General features: G+C 40.5%; 1 protein-coding gene across 3 annotated transcripts in view; it reads left to right on the top strand.

The window, feature by feature from the left end:
* Window positions 1-24,418, top strand: part of PDE8A (phosphodiesterase 8A) — a 202,056-nt gene that overhangs the window by 147,694 nt on the left and 29,944 nt on the right. For 2 of the 3 annotated variants that reach the window (XM_037833126.1, XM_037833125.1), the window contains 6 exons: window positions 8,939-9,017; window positions 10,500-10,637; window positions 16,043-16,131; window positions 17,803-17,854; window positions 17,955-17,997; window positions 21,799-21,876. In XM_037833126.1, the coding sequence (XP_037689054.1) occupies window positions 8,939-9,017; window positions 10,500-10,637; window positions 16,043-16,131; window positions 17,803-17,854; window positions 17,955-17,997; window positions 21,799-21,876 (479 nt within the window). The remainder of the gene's footprint in view (window positions 1-8,938; window positions 9,018-10,499; window positions 10,638-16,042; window positions 16,132-17,802; window positions 17,855-17,954; window positions 17,998-21,798; window positions 21,877-24,418) is intronic. The other variant, XM_037833127.1, reaches the window with a different exon arrangement.

The raw sequence follows: 24,418 nt of genomic DNA on the forward strand, positions 1-24,418 counted from the left end.
GCAAGGAAACTGGAAGGTGGCCCTGCTTTGGACCTACTTTGTTCCTCACTCCTGGGTCACCCACAGCCTGGCTGCAGCGCTCCCATGGTAAATTAGGCTGCCACCCTCCCTCAGAGTAGTGTAAAATTTTGGAGCAGGAGGCAATATTAAAGTATTTTGCACAATCAAGATGCAGAAACTGAGACCCAGAGGTTATCTGAAATACATGCAAGATCTCACACATAGTGAATGGCAAAGATAGTCCTTAAGGTTGTAACACACATTTTTAAAACTGTAATCATCTTTTCTCCATTCCTAAATCTAACTGTAACCTCAAACCTTTTCTTCCTGAATATCTTAGCTTAGTGAACATATCCTCATCTTCCTTGTGGTCCTAGGCTGAAACCCCATGTCTCTTCCACTCATCCCTAAATCCAGTCACTCACCAAGTCCTATGGATTTTACTTTCCAAGTTTCTTTGGAATCTGACTTTTCTTATCTTCATCTTTGCTGCTACTCTTTTAGTTTAGCTCTCCATTGTGTGTGTGTGTGTGTGTGTGTGTGTGTTAATTTTTCATTAGAGAAGCTGTAGGTTTACAGAAAAATCAAGCATAAAATACAGAGTTGCCACTTACTATCCTGTTTATTAACACCTTGCATTAGTATGGTACAGTGGTTATAATTCATAAAAGAACTTTTTAGTAATTGTACTATTAACTATAGTCCATTGTTTACAATAGAGTTCACTGTTGGTATTGTACAGTTCTATGTTTGTTTTTTAAATTCTAGTAACATATATACAACCTAAAATTTCCCTTTTAACCACATTCACATATATGATACGGTTCCTTTAGTTACAATGCTGTGCTACCATCACCACCATGCATTACCAAAATTTTACAGTCAACCCAAAGAGAAAAACTCTGGAGAATTTAAGCATTAATTCCTCAGTTCCTACCCACATCCTGTCCCCTGGTAACCTGTATTCTAGATTCTGACTCGATGTGTTTGCTTTATTCTAATTATTTCATATCAGTAAGGTCATACAATATTTGTCCTTTTGTGTCTGGCCTGTTTCCCTCATATCATCCATGTTGTCGCATGCATCAGGACTTCATTCCTTTTACAGCTGAATAATACTCTGTTGTGTGTATATACCACATTTTATTTATCCGTTCATTGGTTGATAGACACTTGGGTTGCTTCCATCTTTGGGCAACTGTAAATAATGCTGCTATGAACATCGGTGTGCAAATATCCGTTTGAGTCCCTGCTTTCAATTCTTCTGGATACATACTTAGTAGTGGGATTGCCAGGAGATACAGTCATTCTATACTTAACTTTCTGAGGAACTGACAAACTGTCTTCCACATGGCTGCACCATTTTACATTCCCACCAACAATAAATGAATGTTGCTATTTCTCTACATCCTCTCCAACACTTGTAATTTTCTGTTTGGGTGGTGGAGAGCATTGTTTTGTTTTATTTTGTTTTGTTTTGTTTGTAGTAGCCAACAAACAAATGGTATGTGAAATGGTATCTCATTGTGGTTTTGATTTGCATTTCCCTGATAGCTGGTGATGCTGAGCATCTTTTCATGGGCTTTTTGGCCATTTGTATATCATCTTTAGAGAAACGTCTGTTTATGTCTTTTGCCCTCTCCTGGATAGTCTTCCCACATCTCGTCTTGACCCCTTCTTGTCCATTCTTCACACCACACTAATAACTCCATTTGTGTTACTGCTGTGAGACTCTATGGCCGTCAGGATGAAGTCCAAACTCCAAAATGTGATCTTCATGGTTCTCCATGGTCCGTCCACCACTTACCTTTCTGTCCTTAACTCTTACCATGTTCTGCCTCGTACTCTGTGCTCCAGCTGACATCCAAATAGAGCTGCGTGTTATAAAGGAAAATATGGAAATATGAAGAGAAGAGGGAAATGTGGAGAATTGGAAAACACAGATAGTGACTTGTTCTACCAGATATTAAAATGCATTAAAAAGCTATAACAAGCAACATTATGTTACTGCTAGATCATTGTACTTGAATGTAAAGTCCAGAAACAGATTTTAGTATATTTAAGAATTTAGTATATGGTCAACATGGCATTATAAATCAGCAGAGGAAAGGGTAGATGTTTTGGTTTGCTAAGGCTGCCACAATGCAATATACCAGAAATGGGTTGCCTTTTAACAATGGGGATTTTTTAAGTCACAAGTTACAATTTTAAGGCTGGGAAAATGTCCAAATTAAGGCACTAACAAGAGGATGCATTCTCAAAAGGAAAGACCAATGGTATCTGGGTTCCTGTTACATGGGAAGGTACACAATGATGTCTGCTGGTCCTTCTGTTCTACCTTTGGATTTCAAAATGACTCTCTGAGCTCCTGTGGGTCCTTTTTTTTTTTTTTAATTTTATTTTGAAATAAATTCAAAGTTATAGGAACAGTTGCAAAAACAATACAAACTCCATACACAGAACTCCAGCATACCCTGACCCCCCTCCCCTGATACCCCAATCCACCAACTTTAACATGCTGTCACACTGGTATTTCTTTCCCTCCCTCCCTCCCTCCCTCCCTCCCTATCATCCATCATCTATTGCTCTGTCTTCTGAACATATGAGAGCTAGCTGCACCCATCCTTGAACAAACACTGTAATTCACATATACAATTCCCATGAACAAGAACATTGTTTTATGCAATCCCATTAAATGCAGCTAAGAAGTACTAGAGATTCAACATTGATACAAAGCATACATTCTATATTTCCTCTTTTTTTTTCCCCTGTCTCAACTGTGTCCCTTTGAGCCTCCTGTCCTTCATCCTCAGAACCCATCCAGGGTCATCCTTGGCATTCAATTGTCATCTATTTAGACTGTCCTTTTTTTTTTTTTTTTTTCTCAATTGTGGAAACATATATACAACCTAAATCTTCCCATTCTACCCCCTCCCTAGCATTCCATTAGTGGTATTAATCACATTTAGAATGTTGTGATGCTATCTCTTTCCTACCATCCATTACTAGAAATTTCCCTTCACCTCAAACAGCAACCCTACACTCATTTCTTAACTCCCCATTGCCCCTTCCCCCATTTCTCTTAACCCATACTCTACTTTTCATCTCTTTGGTCATATTCTCTGATAATTTCTTTGTGTTTACTGTGGGGCTTAAAAATTAAACTCTTAAATCCATAACAATCTTGTTTTTCTTTGATACCAACTTAACTTCAATAGGACACATAAACTATGTTCCTATACTCCTCCATTCCCCCACCTTTATATAGTTCTTGTCAAAACTTTTTACATTGAGTTCAAAACCACTGATTTGTCATTAGAGTTTGTGTATTTTATATCATGTAGGAAGTAAATAGTGGAGTTACAATTCAAACATTATTGACTTCTATTTGTATTCCATTGTGGTCAGAGATTGTGCTTTGAGTATATCCAATATATATATATATATTTTAATTTCTTGGGGCTTGTTTTATGTCCCAGTGTATTAGTCCATTCTGGAGAAATATCCATGATCACTAGAGAAAAATGAGTGTCTTGATAATTTGGGATGTAAGGTTCTATATATGTCTGTTAAAATTCTCTATATCTCTTTCTCCTTTCTTTGTTTCTCTGTCAGTAGGGCTCCCTTTAGTATCTGAAATAGGGGCAGGTCTTTTATTAGCAAACTCTCTCAGCATTTGTTTGTCTGAAAAATTTAAGCTCTCCCTCAAATTTGAAGGAAAGCTTTGCTGGATAAAGAATTCTCTGTTTGCAATTTTTCTCTCTCAGAATTTTAAATATGTCATGCCACTGCCTTCTCGCCTCCATGGTGGCTGCTGAGTAGTCACTACTTAGTCTTATGTTGTTTTCTTTGTATGTGGTGAATTGCTGTTCTCTTGCTGCTTTCAGAACTTGCTCCTTCTCTTCAGTATTTGAGAGTCTGATCAGAATATGTCTCAGAGTGGGTTTGTTTGGATTTATTCTATTTGGAGTTCGCTGGGCATTTATGCTTTGTGTATTTATATTGTGTAGAAGGTTGGGGAATTTTTCCCCAACAATTTCTTTGAATACTTTTTCGAGACCTTTACCCTTCTCCTTCTGGGACACCAATGAGTCTTAAGTTTGGACATTTTATTTTATCTATTGTATCCCTGAGATCCATTTTGATTTTTTCGATTTTTTTCTCCATTCTTTCTTTTGTTCTTTCATTTTCTGTTCTATGGACTTCTAGGCCACTGAGTCATTGTTCAACTTCCTCTAATCTTGTATTATGAGTATCCAGAGTCTTTTTAATTTGGCCAACAGTTTCTTTTATTTCCATAAGATCTTCTATTTTTTATTTCCTCTTGTAATGTTTTCTTTATGCTCTTCTAGGGTCTTCTTTATGTTGCTTATATCCTGTTCCGTGGTCTTCTTCATGTCCTTTATATCCTTTGCCATGTTTTCATCCCTCGATTGTAGTTCTTTGATTAATTGTGCCAAGTACTGTGTCTCTTCTGATATTTTGATTTGGCTCTTTGGTATTGCTTTCTCCATATCATCTGGTTTCATCATATGCATTAAGATTTTCTGTAGTTTTTGGCCTCTTGGCATTTGCTTTGCTTGATAGGGTTCTTTCAAGTTGTAAAAAAAAAAAAAAAAAAAAAATACCAATCTAATTTTTCAGAAATACAAGTTGGTGGCGTACACTTTAACTAACCAGCAGATGGCGTCTGCGAGTCACCTATACTCCTCAAGTCAGTTCTCAACTTTGTTCTTGTGGTATGTGGGGAAATGATTCTTGTTGGGTTCAGTTAGTGAACTCAATTTGGGTGTGTTGCTGGAGCCGTCCGCCCTGAATGTGGGGCATGTGTCCGGGTGGCTCGGGAGGCAGGGCAGCTTTAATATTCAAACCTCCCAGGTGTTCCCGGAGATTCAAGGCTGTTGCAAGAGTCTAAGCCTTCATTTCAGTTCTGCCCCTGATCCTCTCTGAAGCTGACCCACAAACCACTGGCATTGACTTAGCGTCTCTGGGTTTTACGAGCAGGCCCCCCTTCTCAGCTGTGATCTTCCAGGACCTCTGCTGAGGGAAGGCTGTGCTACGTCACAAGTGCATGCTGTCCCTCAAGGGAAGCCCCAGGCCGCCGGGCTGTGCAGGGATGCTCTCAGCCTGATGCAAAGATGGCTGAATGGGGCATCTCCACCCCTCCCCTCTCCTTGCACAGTTCCTCCTTCCCAGCTCTGGGACAACTGGCACTGCTCTGGGCTGTGGGCACGGCCCCGGGCAAGAGTGTCTCCAGGCCGCCGGGGAGCGGCTGCAAGCAGCGGGGTTTCTTTCTCCTTCCGGCTCTCCCCTCCGCTCCCCTGGCCTTGAGGGAATCTGCAGCAGGCTGTCTTCCACGCCAGACACCGAGAAACCAGCTCAGACTGCTTCTGCCGTGCTTCACTGCATGGTTTTCACTGTTGCAAATGCAGCCGCTCCTGGGTCCCCCCCCCCCCCCTTTTTTTTTTTTAAAAGAACCAGTCCATCTCCAAATGCCAACCCCCGGCTTCCCCACACTGCAGCATGGCTGCAGGTCTTTCAGCTGGCTTACTCACTCATTTCAGAATGCAGACTCCTGTGTTCACCAAGTGTACAGCCCCTGTGGTTCTAGCAGACCTTGTCCAGCTGGTGCATCGCCAAAACCGGTATTCTGGGTCACCTTCTGGTTTTATCTAGTATTTTTCACGGAGGTGTTATTTTGCCCTGTCTCACCTAGCCGCCATCTTAGGTTCTCCTCCTGTAGGTCCTTCTTGCTTCTCCCTGGGGCATTTCCTTTCTTAGTTGCTCTAAACTCACTTAGCTCTGAGCTCTCTCCAAAATGTCTCTGATAGGACTCCGGCAAGCAGATTAAGACCCACCTTGAATGAGGGGTGTGTGTGTCACATCTCCATGGAAACAACGTAATCAAAAGGTCCCACTCAACAGTAGGTCTGCTCCCACAAGACTGGATTAAAAGGAACATAGGCTTTTCTGGGGTACATAACAAATTCAAACCAGCACAGTAGACTTTTCAGTGAATGGAATTGTGACAACTGGTTAACTATTTGGAAAGAAAATTAAGTTATATCCTTACCTTACACTCCACCCCAAAATAAACTCCAAAGAATTAAAGACTTGAGTGTAAAAGGGTCACATAAGTACTAAAAATATAAGTGAAAATATAATTGGATGGTGAAGTTTTTTTCTCAGCATGGCATAAAAGCCAGGTTCCATAATGGAAAAAAATCAGATTAGACAACATAAAATGTTAAGCCTGTCTATAATTTTTTAAAAAAAACCTTAAACATGGTTAAAAATTTGGACAGTCAACAAACTGGGAATATAGTAGGTTAATATCCTAAATATATAAAGGGCTTTAATGAATCAATTTTAAAAATAGAAATGCCCCATATTTCATAAGAAATATAAATGACCAATAAACATGAAAAGGCATTCAGCCTCACTGGTAATCAAAGAAATGAAAATGATATGCTTTATTTTATTTACCAGGTCTGCAAAAATTTAAAAGAATGATGGAACCCAGTAAGGCTTCTCATAGATCTATCTCCTCCAAGTTTGTTATAGCAGAGTGAAAGCTTATTTCTCTCTTTAAACAAAGAAAAATAACAGCTTCATTGAGGTTTAATTCATATACAAACTCTTGGTTTCTATATGCCAAGAAATAGGAGCTAATTTATAGCTTGTATTGGCTGAGATGCATTGTGTGTTAAAGTGCTAAACTGTTTTGTGAATAGTTTAGTAATACCAGAAATAATGTAAAAACATTGTTATTCTTGCTGTTTTCTTGTCATTATCTCTGCAGTATATGAACAAGCAGGCAGTTGCATTCTTTTTTCATCTTCTGAGTCAAGAAAATCTCCATGACATTTCTTAGGAGATCCCTTATACAAGAAAAAACCTGGAAGCAACCTAAATGTTTTATCATAGAGAATTTGTTGAATCAATTATGACAGCCTTATAATGGAATATTATACAGTTATTAAAAGGGATAAAAAGCTATAAGTATTGATATGGAAAGATATTAATGTATTTTAAATGAGAACAGCAGCTTATAAAACTGTACAGTATGATCCTGTTTTTAAAAATATATATACTATATATATATTTACACAAGAAAATGTCTAGAATACCAATTGATATGTTAGGTGTTGGGAATTGATCTCATTAATTTTTAAACAGCTTTATTGAGATATAATTCATACAGTTCACCCATTTAAAGTGTACAATTCATTGACTTTTCATATATTTACAGAGTTGTGTATCCATCAGCACAATTTCAGAACAGTTTCATTACCCCAAAAAAGAAAACCCACACCCTTAGCTGTCATCTTTTCCCGAAAACCCACATCCACTCACCCTAGGCAATCACTAATTGACACTCTGTCTCTATAGATTTGTCTGTTTTGAACATTCATATAAATGATATCACACTATATGTGGTCCTTAGTGACTGGTTTCTTTCAGTTAGCATAATGTTTTCAAGGGTCATCCATGCTGTAGTATGTATTAGTATTTCATTTCTGTTTATCATATTCCATTGTATGACTATAGTACCTTTTGTTTATCCATTATCAGTTGATGGACATTTGGGTTATTTCCACTTTGGGTTATTATGAATAATGCTGCTGTGAACATTCGTGCACAAGTTTTTGTGTGGATGTATGTTTTCATTTCTCTTGAGTGTATACTAAGGAGTTGAATTGTTGGGTCATGTGGTATCTCTGAGGAACTGCCAGGCTGTTTTCCAAAGCAACTGCACCATTTTACATTCTCACCAGCAGTGTATGAGGGTTCCAGTTTCTCCACATCCTTGCCAGCACTTGTTATAGTCCTTCTAGTGAGGATGAAGCGGTATCTCATTTATTTTGGTTTCTTTGTATTTTCTAATTTTTTTCGATAAACATTTGTTACTTGTGTAATTTAAAAAAAAAGTTTTCATACACTAAGGACATGGGGAAATGCTCATGATATAAGGCTAGTTGAAGAAATAAGGGAACAAAACTAGTCATTCCAGATGATCCTAATTTTGTGAAAATAACTTCTTTAAAATAGTAGCTACAAATAATTTGACTGCCTCCATCTGCCAGGCTTTGCATGGAGTACTCGACTCTATTCTCTTGTTCAGTCCTTTTACTTGACTCTATTCTCTTGGTCAGTCCTCTTGAGGACTTTTGAGGTGATGAGAAAGGAGACTCAAGGAGGTTCAGTCATTTGCCCAGTGTTTTAGTTTCCTTGGCTTCTCAAGCAAAAACCATGGAATGAGTTGGGTTAAATGATAGAATTTATTCATTCATGGTTTGAGGCTTGGAAAAAGTACAAATCAAGGCATCATCAAGGCAATGCTTTCTCCCCAAGGACTGTGGCATTCTGGGGCTGGATGCTGTCACTCCCTGGTCCTTAGTTTGGCACACGGAAAGGCACATGGCGGCATCTCCTGGTCTCTTCCTTCTCTTCCAGGTTCTGTTGATGTTCAGCTTCTTGCTTCCTGCGGCTTTTTTTCTGTCTGAATTTCATTCCTCTTTTAAAGGATTCCGGTAAAAGTATTAAGACCCATCATGATTGAGGTGGGCCAAATCTTAGCTGAAGTGACCTCATCAAAAAGTCCTACTTACAATGGGTTCACATTGGATTAGGTTTAAGAACATGTTTTTCTGAGGTACATATAGCTTCAAACCACCACACCAGGTCCCCCAACTGGAGAAGAGTGGCATGTGTTCCACCCTAGCCCACTGCCTCCTCACATTGGAAGGAACGATGCCAAATTGTGAATAGAGATAATTTGAGAATGGTGGGGTCACAGAGGATGTTTATTTCTTCTTTACGCTTTTTAATATTTCCCTCATTTTTTTTCTTGAATGAGCATGCATTACCTTTATAATCAAATTGTATGGATTTTGTCTTATTTACATTAATCAGTCCTTTTTTTCTACCTATAAAGGGCTTGTAACTCAATATTCACTGCATTAGAGAAAAGTCAAGAAGCAATTGAAATTACAAGTGAAGATCACGTTATACAGGTTTGTTATTTTGGAAATTTGGTCTGGATTTCTTGTTTTGTTTGCTTTCATTTTTAGAATTTAACCCCTTCAGTATGATTTTTTTTTTCTTACTGAAGTACAAGAGACCAGTTTTTCCTTAGATTATCAGAACAAAATCTATAAAATATTTAATGTAAAATAACATCTATAGATAAGGAAAAATACTAATAATTGCTTAAAGTGCTAGAAAAGGTCTTTGAATTACCACATTTGCATTTATTTCTTACTGTTTTCAAAGACAGTTTACACTTATAGAAATTAACTAGAAATAACTTAAAATTTTCAAAAGTAACAGATCCAGTAATTACTGAACAAATTACCCATTATTAGCAAAGAAGGTATTTATATAAGTGGCTTAAAATATATAGTTTGTACTCTTGGATGATCGTAAACAAGGGAGTTGTGCCAGAGAAATGTTCCTTTTGTTTGAGAATTCACTCCACTTTGATTGTAGTTCTGGGCACTCCCCAGTCATTCCGTTTAATCTAACTTGTGACTCTTGGTAAAGAGATGATGGTGTCGGCATTCAGAGGCCGGTGCCCTGAGAGGCAGCACACAGCAGTGGTTGAGGGCACAGGCTTTGGTTTCACACAGGCCTGGGTTCAAATCTGCCTTGGCGCTTTCCTAGCTGACTAACTTTGGGCAAGTCATATGAATCAGTTTCCATGTGAATCTGTACAAAAGGAAAAATAAGAACAAGGATGTTCTGAGGAATAAAGGAATTAATGTGTTTGTAGTGCTTACCATAACGTAGCAAGGGAAACAAACCCTGATAAACACTTGTTTAATCATCATCATCTTCATTAGTAGCACAATAATTGATGCTGTTTATCAAGGTTTGTTTTCTTCGCTAAGCTTTCCCATACATGATCTCCTAGTCTTACGGTCCTTTGTGAAATTTAACCATAAAACCTTAGATTTGTAAATATTTCCTAGCCCATAGCTTGCTTTTTGTACGCATTACTCATTTGAATCAAATGAGTGTTAGGTAAGATGAGTATTTCATTCCTATTATACAGATGACAGACTGAGACTTGGAGGGGTTTAGTGACTCATGGAGTCACACAATTGGTGTGTGGAGTGAGAGTCAAGCCTGAGTTTTTCTGACTCCCAGTCTGATACATTATCCCACTGTTGTCTAACAGCCCTATTGTAGCAGCAAGTCTGTCTCCAAGAGGAGTCTTCCTTTGCTATTGTTGTGGGAGTGAGCCTGCTGCCATCTCCCAAGCCTCAGGAGAACAGGGCAGAAAGCCCAGCTAAGTGCACCCAGAGCAGGAGCTTCTCCAGACTCCAGGATTCTGCTGGGGTTGTGCTTGTGCAACTTTAGAACTGCCTGGGTGAAGGCTCGGCTTCTGAGCTTTCTGGGGAAAAAATATGATGGCTTAGGTTGAAGACCCTCCATTCTCCTCTTTTCAGAATTTCTTCTAATTCACGTGATATTTTTCCTTTTGTCTCCCCCAGTATGCAAATCCTGCATTTGAAACAACAATGGGCTATCAGTCAGGTGAATTAATAGGGAAGGAGTTAGCAGAAGTGCCTATAAATGAAAAAAAGGCTGATTTGCTCGATACTATAAATTCGTACATCAGGATAGGCAAGGTAAGTAAGAGGTCAGTTCTTTTTTAATTTGCATATAACAGTGAGGGAAAGAAAGAGCCTTAGAATTCATTGAGTGTTGCATGTTCTAGGTAATCTCGGTTTTACTCTTACCTGAAGCTGGGAAAAGTGTAGGTAGTATTATCCCTGTTGCCAGTGTTTTGCAGATGAGGAAAATGAGACCAAGATAGTATACAATATGATTACCCAATAAGCAGAGTAACTTTAATGGACACTTAAAGTCATTATTTTCTTCTTTGTAATAAGTGAATAAGTTGATCTTTCCAATAATTGACCTTCTAAGTGGTAGATTTTCGTAAATGGTTCTGAGTAAAGCATTGCCAATGAGGAGCCACATTCTCAAAACTACAGCAGAGCCCAACAGTTCTCTGCACTTTATTCATTCAGCATTTTTACATACCTGCTGTGTGTCAAGCCCTCTGTGAGATTCTGGTATAGAAAGAAGAGCAAAACAAATATTCCTGTCTTTAGAGAGCTCATATTCCAGTGTGGGAAACTGACAAATACAAAGGGATCATTACAAAATAATATGAGAAGGAAAGACAGGCTCAGTGTGAAAGGTTATTTCTCTCTCTGAACAGTGGCCTCTGGCAGCATCTTACTGTTAGTGGGTTTTAAAACATGTTGATAAGGAAGAGTGTTTCCACAATCATTCTTGTTGCTTTCTGCTGAGTGCTTTTTACTTCAGAAAATTAGGTAGGGACTGTTAATCCAATTATTCAAAACATCTGAAAAACTGGTGACTGCGTTCCTGCCCCCTCAATTGGAGGCTCCAGTGGAAATGATGCCCTCTCCCTTATGGCATTGGCCAGTGCCTGTGCTGCAGCACAAAATTGCAGTCTCCCGCTGGGCGCAGGGGTACTGTGCAAAGCTTATACCTCCCACTTGGCTTGGCTCCATGGAGACAAGTGGCTCACTTTTCTTTGCTTTCCCCTTGGCTCTGAGCACACAAGTTTGCCTTGAAATGAGAACAAGAAATGAAAAGGCCAGCAGCAAGGACCCAGTGATGTACTATCACAGGAATGACAAAAGTGGGTACTACTCAAATCCTGTTTTGCCTTCAACTTTTCTGTCAAGGATGATGCTTTCGTACTAAAGAGAATGGAAGGTCCTCTGGAAAAAGAAATGAAGGCCAACATGGATAGAGAGACCCATATGTGCCCAGGTGCACTGCATGGGTTAGAGCCAATGTTTTCCTCCTTGGTTGAGAAAGGTGTCCTGAGAAGGGGCCCTAGGGGAGCAGTCATTCCAGACCAAAGCAGCTGAGGAGAGAGCTTTACCCCAATCCTGGCATTTGGGTCCCTCACTGCCATTGGGTCAACCAGTGGTTTTGCTCAATATGCGAGATTCAACTGGGAGTGATTCTGAGATGTCCCTAAGTTCTTGGGGAGAGTGGTAAAGTGGTCATGTGCCCTTTGTCAGTAAATCTGCTCATTTGCTTCCAACACTGCAGCAATACAAGCCGTTTAGCTGACCAATTGTGTGAGGCAAAAGATTTTATAGCTTTTCTAATTCAGGCGCTCTAGGGAGAAGAGGAGCTTGTTGAGTCAGCCAGCCCTGTGGAATGATGGTCAGTGAGGGGAGGCCAAAGGTCTGTGGGGAGAAGAATGGCAGAGTGAGGCTTAGAAAGGGGTCAGTAAACTGGAGATGGGGGCATTGGAGGGTCAGATCCTAGGTGTGCCAGTAAATTAGGTATTCTTGAGGGCAGAAGAGAAAATCTGATGATGATAAAGCAGAGAACATTCCAAACTGCTCTCTCTCTCCACACACACACTCACACTCACACACACACACACATACACACACACCATGCCCATCATGCTTAGTCAGTGACTGACTTCTTTTGGGTAAAATTGATACTATTCAGTACCTTGATTTTCAGCCCTGCACTCATGCTTCCTTGAATCCTCATATATTCTTGACTCTCCTCCCTTTTCTTCTTCCCCAAGGCTTCTCTTTCAGGACTCTATATATATATCCATTCTTCTCAGAGACCTAAGTCTTACATTATGTATTTTCTTTTATAAATTCTGAATTTTTTTTCTCAGAAATTGTCTTGTTTTTTCCTCTGGCATGTAATGGGTGCCAAATAAATGTTGGATACATAGATGCCTGCCAGTGATAATGATGTACTGCTGCAGGGCCCTTCAGCTTTTCAAAACTTTTACCTTCCTTGGCTTTCCTAATTCTTCTCCTCCCCCCACCCTGCATCATCATCTCTCCCTACTCCACCTCTTCCTTCTGTTTCTTCCCACATTAACCAGGGCTCTGGCCTTTGTTCCCTGCTGCTGTCCTTTAGAAAGCTCCTTAGTTGTTGAGGCATCTTTCTTGCTCTGGGTAGATGTCTCACACCTCCCTAGCTATAGCCCCAGCCTCTTTTCCAAGGTCTGGTTTAACATCCTGCCATCATCTTCAAATCAAGTTGTCTAGCAATGATTTTCCCTCCTCCCCCATAAACAAAAAGCCCAATCCCTCTTCTAGTCCCTGTTGTCTTTGCTTATGGACCATCCTTACAGTTTCCCAGAATTCAATTCCTAGAATGGTTTTGATTCCTCCTAGCACTTTGGTCTCGTCCATCGAATCCATCGCTAAGCCTCGATGTCTGTTAAATACCCTGCCTTTGAGTGCTCACTGCCTGGGCCTGACCTCATTCAGGGTCTTCTTTCCTTACCCTGGGATTATGGTGGCTCAATTCAGTTAGATTTCTCTGTCCCAAGAGTCTCAGCTTCTAGTCAGTCTATTGCATGATTACTCTTACCAGCTCATCATTTTAATCATATTACTCTCTCAGAATAGAGCTCAGATTGCTTAACCTGGCCACCACTTCAGCCTACTTTTTCCATTCACTATCAAAGGCCCCAAGTGTTCTTTGACCATTTACCATGGGCAAGCATTGTGCTAGCTGTGGGAATAGGACAGCCTGATGATGATAAGACAACAGGCACCAAGAAAGAACTGCATCAGAAAAGCCAGAGAAGACCAGTGTGGTGCTTAGTTTGTCTGGAGCAGAAGGGAGGTACATGCCCTCACTCAGTACAGTTCTTGGCCTGTGCCAGAATCAGGCTGTTTACTGAATGCATGTTTGCCATGTGTCAAGACTTTGTGAAGAATTTATGTGCAATACCCAACTCAATCTTCATAACAACATTCTAAAGTAGCTATTATTTTCAGAAACTACAACTATTTCTATGATAACTGAATAATTTTTTGTTTCTGTGATGACTGGAAAACTTAGAAGCAACTCTGTTGTCCAAGCAAAGACATTAGCTAAACTGTCCTGCTCCTTTAGATGGACTCTTCAGCTCTGGGCTGAAAGGGCCATTGCCTGGGATCTGTTAGCTGCCCTAATCTATTCAGAAGGGACTGGAGGAGAAAACCCTGAATATACTTTTAAGAAGTGCTGACTGATTGAATTGGTCTCCCATTTTTCTCTCTCTCTTTCTCTTTTTTATTGTAACAGCTTTATAGAGATATAATTCACATATCATACAATTCACCCGTTAAAAGTACAATTCAGTGGATTTTAGTATAATCACAGTTGTGCAACCAACACCAAAATCAGTTTCCCATATTTCTCTTGATGGTAAGCTTCAGAAATAACCCTTCAATCTGGCTGCTGGAGCCCACATATGGGTTGTGGACATGGAGGACAGCCTGCTCCTTCCTGCCTAGGGATCTGTTTGGCCTTTGCCTGTTTCTGGCTCTGGCCTTCTCTCAGAGATCTCACTCCAGGCTGTAACTCAGAACTGTACTGAGTGAGGGCATGCACTCCCTTCTGCTCCCTGCAAGCTAAGCACTGAGCTTGGCTTCTTTGACTCTTTTTGATGCAGTCCTTTCTTGGTGCCTATTTTAGTTTGCTAAAGCAGATGAAATGCAACATACCAGAAATGGGGATTTATTAACTTACACGTTTGCAGCACTAAGGCTGTGAGAATGTCCAGATTAAGGCATCAACAGGGTGATACCTTCTTCCTGAAGAAAGGAGGCTGCTGGAGATATGGGATTCCTCTGTCATATGGGAAGGCACATGGTGGCATCTGTTGGTCCTTCTTTCCTAAGTTTTGTTGCTTTCAGCTTCTGGCTGCTCTGCCTATGGCTTTCTGAATTCAGTTTGTGTGTCTCTTAGCTTCTCTGGCTTATCCTCTCTGAGTTTCTGAGGGATTTTTTTCAGTGTTTTATTTTCTTATAAAGGACTCCAGTATAGAATTAAGACCCACCTTGAATAATGTGAGTCACATCTCAATTGAAATAACCTAAATCAAAAAGTCATCCCACCTTCAATAGGTCTGCACCCACAGGAATGATTAAAAGAACATTATCTTTTCTGGGGTACCTGCAGCTTCAAACCATCATAGTGCCCATTGCATTGCCTTAAGAATCATATCAGTAACCATCAGTAATCATCCTTTGCTCTGTCAGGTGTGCTGGTTTCTCTTCGATCAACTTTCCCAGAGGAGTCTAAAGATTGGCTTTTGAAGCTGACCACTGGGCTGAGGCAAATGATTTGGATGCAGGTTGCAGATTTCAGAATTGGTTGAATGAGGGTCTGGGCAGGAGACTTCAGCTAAGCCAGCAAGGCTGCCCTGGTGGGCCACTCTTCAGGTGGTGACAAAACTCAGCTCTGTCCCAGGCTTCTCTCTGCTACCCCAAGAGTAGGGAGACCACCTGCAGCCCCTATTCTCTTATTCCCAGCCCACTGAAGTCATGACCTGCCCAACTGCTCTTGCAGACTGCAGTTCCATTCTGAGAAACTTCCTCAAAGAAGTACCATATTCTTTCTGATCATGAGAGCATGAATGAAACAGTTGCATCCATGGGTTTTGAGGTCTCACCTATTTGTTCTATGTGATCTCAGTCTTGACTGTTACCTCCCTACCTCTAGTCTCCATCTTACTGCAGAAGGACTGAAACTCTCACAGACCCCAGAGGTTCCTTGAGCTGTTCAGATTGAGAAGCTAGTAGCAGCCAAACCGTGGTAGTTGCCATAAAATGGTATATTCTCTGTCCCAGTCCTGAAATTTCTCCCCTCCCAATTCCCATGACAGAAGCCAAGATCCCTCCTCCATAGGAGGAACCTGTGCAGGTGCAGTAAGTGAGGGAGTGCCCTTCATTAGTGTGCCTGGAGCCCCTCTTGCCAGCAGGTAGCCCCTGAAAACAAACGATCACTTAGACCGTGGTGACCTGACTTGTCAGCAACCCAGGAGGGCGATGGACTTTGGAGGTTGAGAATGAATCGTCAGACTACCCAAAATTGTGTTTGGGATTGGGATAATTTTTTATCTTAATTGTTTTAGCATTTAGTAAATGAATTAGAAAACAAAGTGGAAATTATTCTTGGATTTATGTTTTGAACAAAAAGTATAATGATGCTTACATTCTATTTATAGGAGTGGCAAGGAATTTACTATGCCAAAAAGAAAAATGGAGATAATGTACAACAAAATGTGAAGATAATACCTGTCATCGGACAGGGAGGGTAAGTGGAAAAACCAAGTACTTCAGTCATATTTTGGGTTATTGCAAAATTTGCTTTGAATGCTTAAGTAAGTTAAAAACCACTTGCAAGAGTTTTTTGGGTTTTTTTTTTTTTTAAAGGCTTGTCACAAGGTCAGATTGTCATCACAGAATGGCCTTCCAGGGTGGCATTTCCTTGGTGCTTGGTGGCTTCCCCATGGCCACAGCCTGACCCTCCACCTGGTGGCCCAGAGCCAGAGGTTTGGGTCAGTCTCACTCAAGCTGCATGGATACACAATAGACTGAAGTATTTAAATCAGAATGTCAGTTTATAATCTGTGTGATGAGAATGCTGAGTGGTGGAGCCTCTACATTTAAAAGATTTTTATTTAGTTTGATAGCCTGCATGTTATTTCTTTATGGGCCTATCAAATTAGACTTTAAAAAATCTTTTAAATACTAATTTCTATGGAAATATTCATATAAAACAGATGTAACTATAGATTGGAAAGTGATATATATCAGAAGCCTGAAACTTTCTTAAGCTTTGTCTTAGAATCTGTCTTAAAGAAGTAATACTAAAAGCGGAAAATTGTAAATATAAATTGTAGGACACCCAACAATAAAATATGAAACCATTAAAACTGATGATCATAGGAAATTAAATTTCAAGAGGAAATGCTTATGATATAATGTTAAATGGAAAAAGCAAAACATAAAATCATATCTCATGAATGGCCTCAATCATGCAAATAAAAGAAGGAAAACCTACTGGAAGTTTGGCAGTGGCAGTTATAATAACTGCTACAGTTTATCAAGCTCTTCCCTCCCTAGACAGGCTCTCAGGGCCACGTAGACATCACTTGACTCCCTCCTAACCATAGCCCTGTGAGGTCGGCGCTGTGATCATCTCCATTTTACAGATGAGGAGACTGAGGCTTAGAGAGGGGAGGTCGCTCACCCAAGGTCCTCCTGCCAGCTTGTGGTGGGCTGGGCTGCAGACCGTGGTGCTGACTGCACCATCCCCAGGCTTCTCTGCCAACTGGTGTTTGCCTTGGGGAGCCAGGTCTGTGTGGGCTCTCTGTTCTGATTCTTTCCCTTTTATGTGCTCTCCAAATTTTTTTTGAGTGTGATAAATACATAGGGATTTGATTATCAGAGGGAAAAATGAAAAAACTGAAGGAACAATAAATAAAATAAGAGTCAGCAGCTTCTGAGATAAGCTGTCCTTGCTTTGTTTTAGACCCCCAGCTAGCCAAGTTAAATGGGAATATTGGTCTTTGATGTGGCCTGTGGCTGTTTCTCTGAATGGCTATGAGCAGATTGTTTGTTGAAACTTGAAGAAGAGCATTGATAGAAAGATTGTGGAAATAAAATCGTGATAGGGAACTAAAAGCTCTTGGTTGTTTAACATGCAGTACATTTTTTATAAACATAGGAACTTTTAAATGTCTGTTGTTTTGACTTGGGAAGAAATTGACTGTGTCTTTCTGAAGAATCACTTGTTTTCTACCCAGGCACCAGAGGCTCTTGTTCCTTCATTGATGGCCTTGGCCATAAACCACAGTAATGCTCTCCCCAGAGCACTTTGTACATTATGAAAGGGAGGTGCTGTTTTCATAAGAAAAAATAGCTACATATCCATCAGATTAGAGAGTCCGGAGAGAAATAATGCATTGTTTTCTACTTACAGAAAAATTAGACACTATGTGTCCATTATCAGAGTGTGCAATGGCAACAATAAGGTACGTAAGGGAGCCCCAAACCCCAGGTGCAACCCAGCAAGATTTCCTTTATTGGATGACTAGACAATCAGAACTAATGGCTTTTAAAATTCATTTTCAGGCTGAGAAAAAAACTGAATGTGTTCAGTCTGACTCTCATACAGGTATGGTGCCCTGTATTCATTCTTAGGGTTCACTGAGCTTATGGAGAAAAAAAATAAAAACAGATCCTTATTCTTTATTCTGAGTAGCTTGCCTCATGCAGAGGTGGGACTGTATTTTCCTAGCACTATGGCAACATTTCTTTCCTTGGATCCTTGGTTTGTGAGTTTAAGGTCCTCAGCACTATGCACATTCTGGCAGGTGCCTGCATTTGCCAGGTCCCTGCATTTGCCAGGTCCCTGGTCAGGTTCTCCCTCCCCCAAAGTGGGTCTCAGCCTGCTGGGAGAGAGCCGGTCCCCTTAAATGCATGAACTTGTGTGAAGAGGTGTTGGGTAAAGTGTGGCTTGGTGGCCTGACCTATGCTTTAAAAGGCAGACAAGTGTTAGGGATTGGATCACAGTACGTTAGCAGGGACATTTTCATTTCCTTGGACAGCAGTCACCGCCAGCCTTCAAAGAGGTAGCTGGAGCCTATCAGATTTGCCTTACCTCCTATCTATCTCCCCACCACGCTTTGGATATCATCTTCTCACTGCCACACCAGTGTTACTGAAAATGCTTTTCCCTGGTCTTGAATCACCTGTTTCCTTCGAACATATGTCATGACTTCAGCAAGACACCTTCCGACGCTGGCCCTCACAGATGATGGGGTTGAGCTCTGATGGTGAAGGTGCCTGTTTGGGCACTTTATACCACCCTGCCTTGCCTGGGCATTGTGTTCTGGTAACCCAGGTAGTCTGAAGAGCCTCCAGAGAAAAGAACTTTTCTCCCATTCCTTCATGCTTTTGGTTATGTGCTTTCTACAATACCAGAACAGTTCATCATTGATTCTAGGAATATTTACCTGTGCTTTTTGAGCACTTACTATGTACAAGGTACAGTTCTGAGTGCTTTATATATTTGCCGTTACTTAATTGAAGCCTTGTAATAACCTAATGAGGTAGGCACTTTATAGATGAAGTTCCCATTTTACAGATAAGGCAATTGAAAGGCCAACTAATTTACCCAAGAACTCTCTCTAGGAAGTGGCTGAGCTGGTTCTTGGATCCAGAATGGCTGACTCCAAAGTTCTGAAGTACATGCTGAAACAGTTCTTATGTGTGCCCCAATAGCAATCAGGGCTTTAGTTTGCAAAGAAGAAGGAGATTTATACAAAGGGACAGATAGCAAGTGATAAGAAGTGATTGGCAATGGGTGAGAAAGTGGACGAGAAAGGGCCAGTGGCACTGTGGCGGCTTAGAGAAAGAGGGAGGCTTCTAAAAAAAGATAGTGGGCTTTGAATCAGAGGAGGAGCATAAAAGGAAAAGCATCCCAGAAATAGGCACAGAAGAGAGAAAGTATGAGGTATGTTCTAGAAAGAGCAACTATTAGATTTTTGACTAGTATAAAGAGTCAGTGCAGAAAAAGGAGTTTGGGTAATGACAGATCCATTAGACAAGGTAGGAAATTAGGATTTTCATCTGTAGGCGGTGGGGAGCCTCTGAAAGTTTTTGAACAGGGGAGAAACATGATAACATCTATACTCTAAGAAGCCATTTTAGTTTCCTAGGCTGCTGAAAGCAGATACCATGAAATGGGTTGACTAACAGTTTTGAGGCTGAGAAGAATGTCCAAATCAAGGCATCATCAAGGCAATGCTTTCTGCCTAATGACCAGCTGCCAGCAAGCCTCAGCTCCTCTGCCATGTGGCAAGGCACGTGGTGACATCTTCTGGTCTCTCCCTTCTCTACCGGGTTTCATTGCCTTCAGCTTCTTGCTTCCGTTGCTTTCTCTCTTTGTCTGTAGTCATTCCATTTATAAAGGACTCCAGTGGGAGGATTAATACCTACTGTGGGCCATTCCTTACCTGAAGTAACTTCATCATCAAAAGGTCCTACTTACAATAGGTTTACACCCACAGAAATGGATTAGCTTTAAGAATATGATTTTCTGGGGTATATATAGCTTCAAAACACCACAGAAGCTCTTAGAGCACATCACATAGATTTCAGGGAAGGAGGACCCAGTGACAAGAATGCCAGCATTGCCGGGGTCCAGAGGAGAGTAAACAGAAGGTGATGGCAGTAGGAAGAGAGAGGAGAGGTCATATGTAAGGATAGTGTGGGATCAGAGAGAGAAGAGGTAGAAAGTGTAGTTGAAAAGGTAATTCTGAGCCTAGAGACTTAGTGCCTGGTGATGTGAGTGAGGAGGGAGGCTGTGGTTGAAGAAGGAAGATGATGAAAGTGGAAAACACTATCTGTGAGGTTCTGCTGGGCAGCTAGATCAGTTTGCTCACTCATCTGTGCCTCCATTCCATGAATATCTACTCTGTACCTGCTGTGCACTGGAACCTAAAAATGTAAATTTTGCTGGTCAGCAAAAGCATTTTTAGTAACACAGATGTGGAATGGTGAGATTGAGTCCAGGGATATAGAGGGGAGTGTTGAGGAGACAGAATGCATTGATTTAGATGACCAGTTGAAGGAGAGGAGGAGTGAGGGGGGAGGAGTTATGGATGACTAACAAAGAGGTAGTAGGATAAAGAGCAGATTCGGAAGAAGATAATAAGTTCATTTGAAGTGCCTGAGGGGTATCCAGATGGACACGAGGAGTATGCAATTAAGATTCAAATCTGGAGCTGAGGAAAGAAGCCTGGGGCAAGGCAGCAACCTGAAAAGTAATTAAAACTGTAGGGGGAAATGAGAGGTCCCCAAGAGATTGTATTGACTGAGAAAAGAAGAAAGACTAAGGCTGGAACCTTTGGAATCACCAATGTGGCTGAGGAAGAAGAAATCATAAAACTAGGAAGAAATAGTAAGAGAAGTGAAGGAAAACCATGGAAACCAAGAGTTGCCAAAAAAGTCATCAGTTGTGCCTAGTCCGGTAAGTCAAGTTGAGTCAGATAAGAATTGAATTGTGGCCTTTGGATTTAGCAACAAGGAGATCATCTGTGACCTTGACAGGTTCACTATCAGAGCCTGTGTAAAAGAGAATTTGCATATCTGAGCTCGAATGTCAACTCTGCCATTTATCACCTGCAAGTTCCTTCTCAGTTTCCTCATCTATGAAATGGGGACAGGGATACCCATCTCGCAGGTTGGAGAGGCTCCTGCGAGGTGCAGCCCATGAAAGCACCCAGTCCCCTCTGGGCACTCAGCAGATGTACAGCAGAGAAGTCGGGAAGGAAGGTCAGCCTCACCTCTTAACTGATTAGAGAGAGGTCAGGGATAGAAAAGGAGTCAAGAACAACACCCTGTTTGGAGCCTAGAAGAGCAACGGTGCATTCAGAGAGAAGGGGAAGTCCGACAGGGAGCAGGTTTGGGAAGAAAGATAAACTGTCATTTGAAATACACCCCAAACCAGGTTCTCCATGCATCCTTAGAAAGGAGAAGGGAGTGTTCTTCCCTGGGATGTTTTAAAGCTTGTATGATGGAGAAAATGAATAAAAGTGGTTTTTCCTGTGGGGCAGAGGTAGATGGGGTGAAAAAATTTCCCACCATTTTACTCAGTTACACAGAAATGAAGTAGGAGAAATTCTCCGAGTTCAATTCTGTAAGTTTTTACTTTATGTTTTGGGACTCTCTAATACTGTAATCTGGAAACTAAGCACTTATCTATGATTGTACCAGGTGGGACATTTGGAGAAAGCCAACCCCTTAAAAACCAAATCTTGCATATTCTCTTCTCTGTACACTGTTGATTTTTGTGGCATCTTAAACGGTGTTCTAACTCTTAAATTTTGTTTAGTTTCAGATCGGTAGCCTTTGTTAATACATTGTTAGAATCCCTTTGAAGAGGTGATTTATAATTTAATTGTTTCCACAGATATTCAGACAGGCAAACATAAAGACAGGAGAAAAGGCTCACTAGATGTCAGATCTCTTACCTCTCGGACAAGTGACGGTAGGTGCCAAAGACAAGAGAAGAAAATACTACCGTGTCAGTGTTGGATACCTGACTCTCCCTGCCCAGCCTTATCTCCTGGGTTTAGGAATATGAAAGATTCATTAAATATTATTTAAGTTCTAATTGGAATATAATTCTTTAAAAGACTATATAGATGTGGACCCAAATGATCTAGTAGTTTATGTTTTGTGAATGTAATAAGAATTATTTGTAGATAATGCCAAAATAAATATTACTGCTAGCTTTCTTCAGTCCAAAGATGAATAGTGAAGTGTAGGGAGTTTGTTGTACTGGGTTAAAAAGTCAAAATTTTCCAAGGCAATGGCAACCAAGATTATACAATGGGGATTAAATACTTGCCCTCATGTCCCTCACAGGTTTGTTGTAAGAATCACATGCGATGCCTTGTGTCCCTGGCAGAGATATACTATACAGGTTCTACCCCTGCTTTGTGGGTAGGGGTGGGGTGGTGCCAGCAGGGAAGCAGTGTGATGTTATGGGCAAGAGGGGGGTGCTTTGGCATCAGCATGACCTTGGTTCAAGTCCCAGCTTCAGCTGCTCTCTATGCAGTCTTGGGGGTGGACTTCAGTGCTTCTGTTTCCTTAGCTGTAAACTGGAGATATTAATCCTGTGTAAAACTCTACAAGGATTCTATGAGGGTTGACTGTGGTCACTTGTCACAGTTCTATGACCCTCTGCTGTCCTTGGGCAGTGTAGCGCAGGGGTGAGGGCTCTTGTGCCCAGAACACTCTGCTCCACTCATAACACTGTTGATCCTTTGGATTACTTTATATATTTCTGTATTTTTAATAGTTTAAAATTTTTCTTTTAACTTTTTGGTTTTCTAAAACCATTATTTCTTTTGAGTTATAATTTGCATTCAGTAACACACAGATACTAAGGATTCAGTTCAATGAGTTTTGACCATTAGATACACCTCGTTAACCACCATCCAAAATAAATACTGAAAATCTATATACAAATACTTTTCACCATCCAGAGGTAATGTTTTAATTTGGTAAGCTGTCGAAAGCACATACCATAAAATGTGTTGGCTCTAACTATGGGAATTTATTAGCTTACAAGCTATCAGAACATCCAAATCAATACAATGCTTTCTTCCTGAAGACTCACTGCCAGCAATCCTGGACTCTTCCATCACATGGCAAGGCACATGGCATCGTCTGCTGATCTCTCCCTTTTCTTCCTGGTTTCATTGCTTTCAGCTTCTTGCTTCTGTGGCACGTGCACTCTCACTCTATTCATTTCATTTATAAAGGACTTCAGTAAGAGGATTAAGACCCAACCTGTGCCACGCCTTAACTGAAGTAACCTCATCAAAAAGTCCTACTTATGATAGGTTTACACCCACAGGAATGGAGTAGCTGTAAGAACATGATTTTCTGTGGTACATACAGTTCCAAACCACCAAAGATAACCATCATCATAAATTAATTTTTCCTGTTGTGCTACATATAAATGGTAGGGTACAGTAGTCACTCTTTTGTGTCTGGCGTCTTTCACTCATCTTAATGTTTTTGACATTCATCCGTGTTGTTATGTGTATCAGTTCACTTTTTTTAATTGCTTAGTAGTCCATTGTGTGAATAGTCCACAGTTTATCCATTCTCTTGTTGATGAATATTTGTGTAGTGTCCACTTCAGGGCTGTTAAGAATAAGGCTGCTATGAACAGTTTTATAAAAATACTTTGGGTGGACATACATGTATCTCGTGCACACTGGGCCTCAGTGTGGCTGTACCAAGTTATTCTCCATTAGTAATGTATGAGAGTCCCAGTTGCTCTACATCCTCCGACAGTTAGTAATACCAGTGTTTTTAATTTTAGCTGTTCTGGTGGGTGTGGCTTTAATTTTGATTTTCCAGATAACTAATGAAACTTCATATGTTTATTGGCCATTTGGATATCCTCCTTTGTGAAATGCTGGTCAAATCCTCTGCCCATTTTTATAATTGGATTGTTTATCTTTTTTTTGTTGGCTTATAGAAATTCTTTTTATATTCTAGATGTCATCGTTGGCTATGTGCAGCAGGCTGTGGTTTGCCTTTTGCTCTCTTAATGGTGTCTATTTATGAACAGAAGTTTTTAACTTTAATGAAGTCCAATTTAGCAATGTTTTGTATTATACTTAGTCCTTTTTCTGTCCTATTTAAGAACCCCAGGGTCATGAAGATATTCTCCCATGTTTTCTTCTAGAAGCTTTATTGTTTTATCTTTCACTTTAGATCTGCTGTTTCTAATTGATTTTTATATATGATGTGAGGGTAAGGGTCAAGGATGAATTTTCCCCTACATGGAACTCTAAGTGATCCATCACCATTTTGGAAAAAAAGAGCGCCTTTTGCAGCAGCACCATTACTGTCAATTAGGTGACTTCAACTATAAAAGTTTAGATGTTTCTCAATTCTATTCCATTCCACTAACCTTTTTGTCTATGTTTGTGCCAGTACTTCATTGTTGATTAGTATAACCTTATAATGAGTCTTTTGATATCAGGTAGTATAGTCCTTCAAGATTT

Source organism: Choloepus didactylus, chromosome 4 (genome assembly GCF_015220235.1).
Source record: "Choloepus didactylus isolate mChoDid1 chromosome 4, mChoDid1.pri, whole genome shotgun sequence".
NCBI lineage: Eukaryota > Metazoa > Chordata > Mammalia > Pilosa > Megalonychidae > Choloepus > Choloepus didactylus.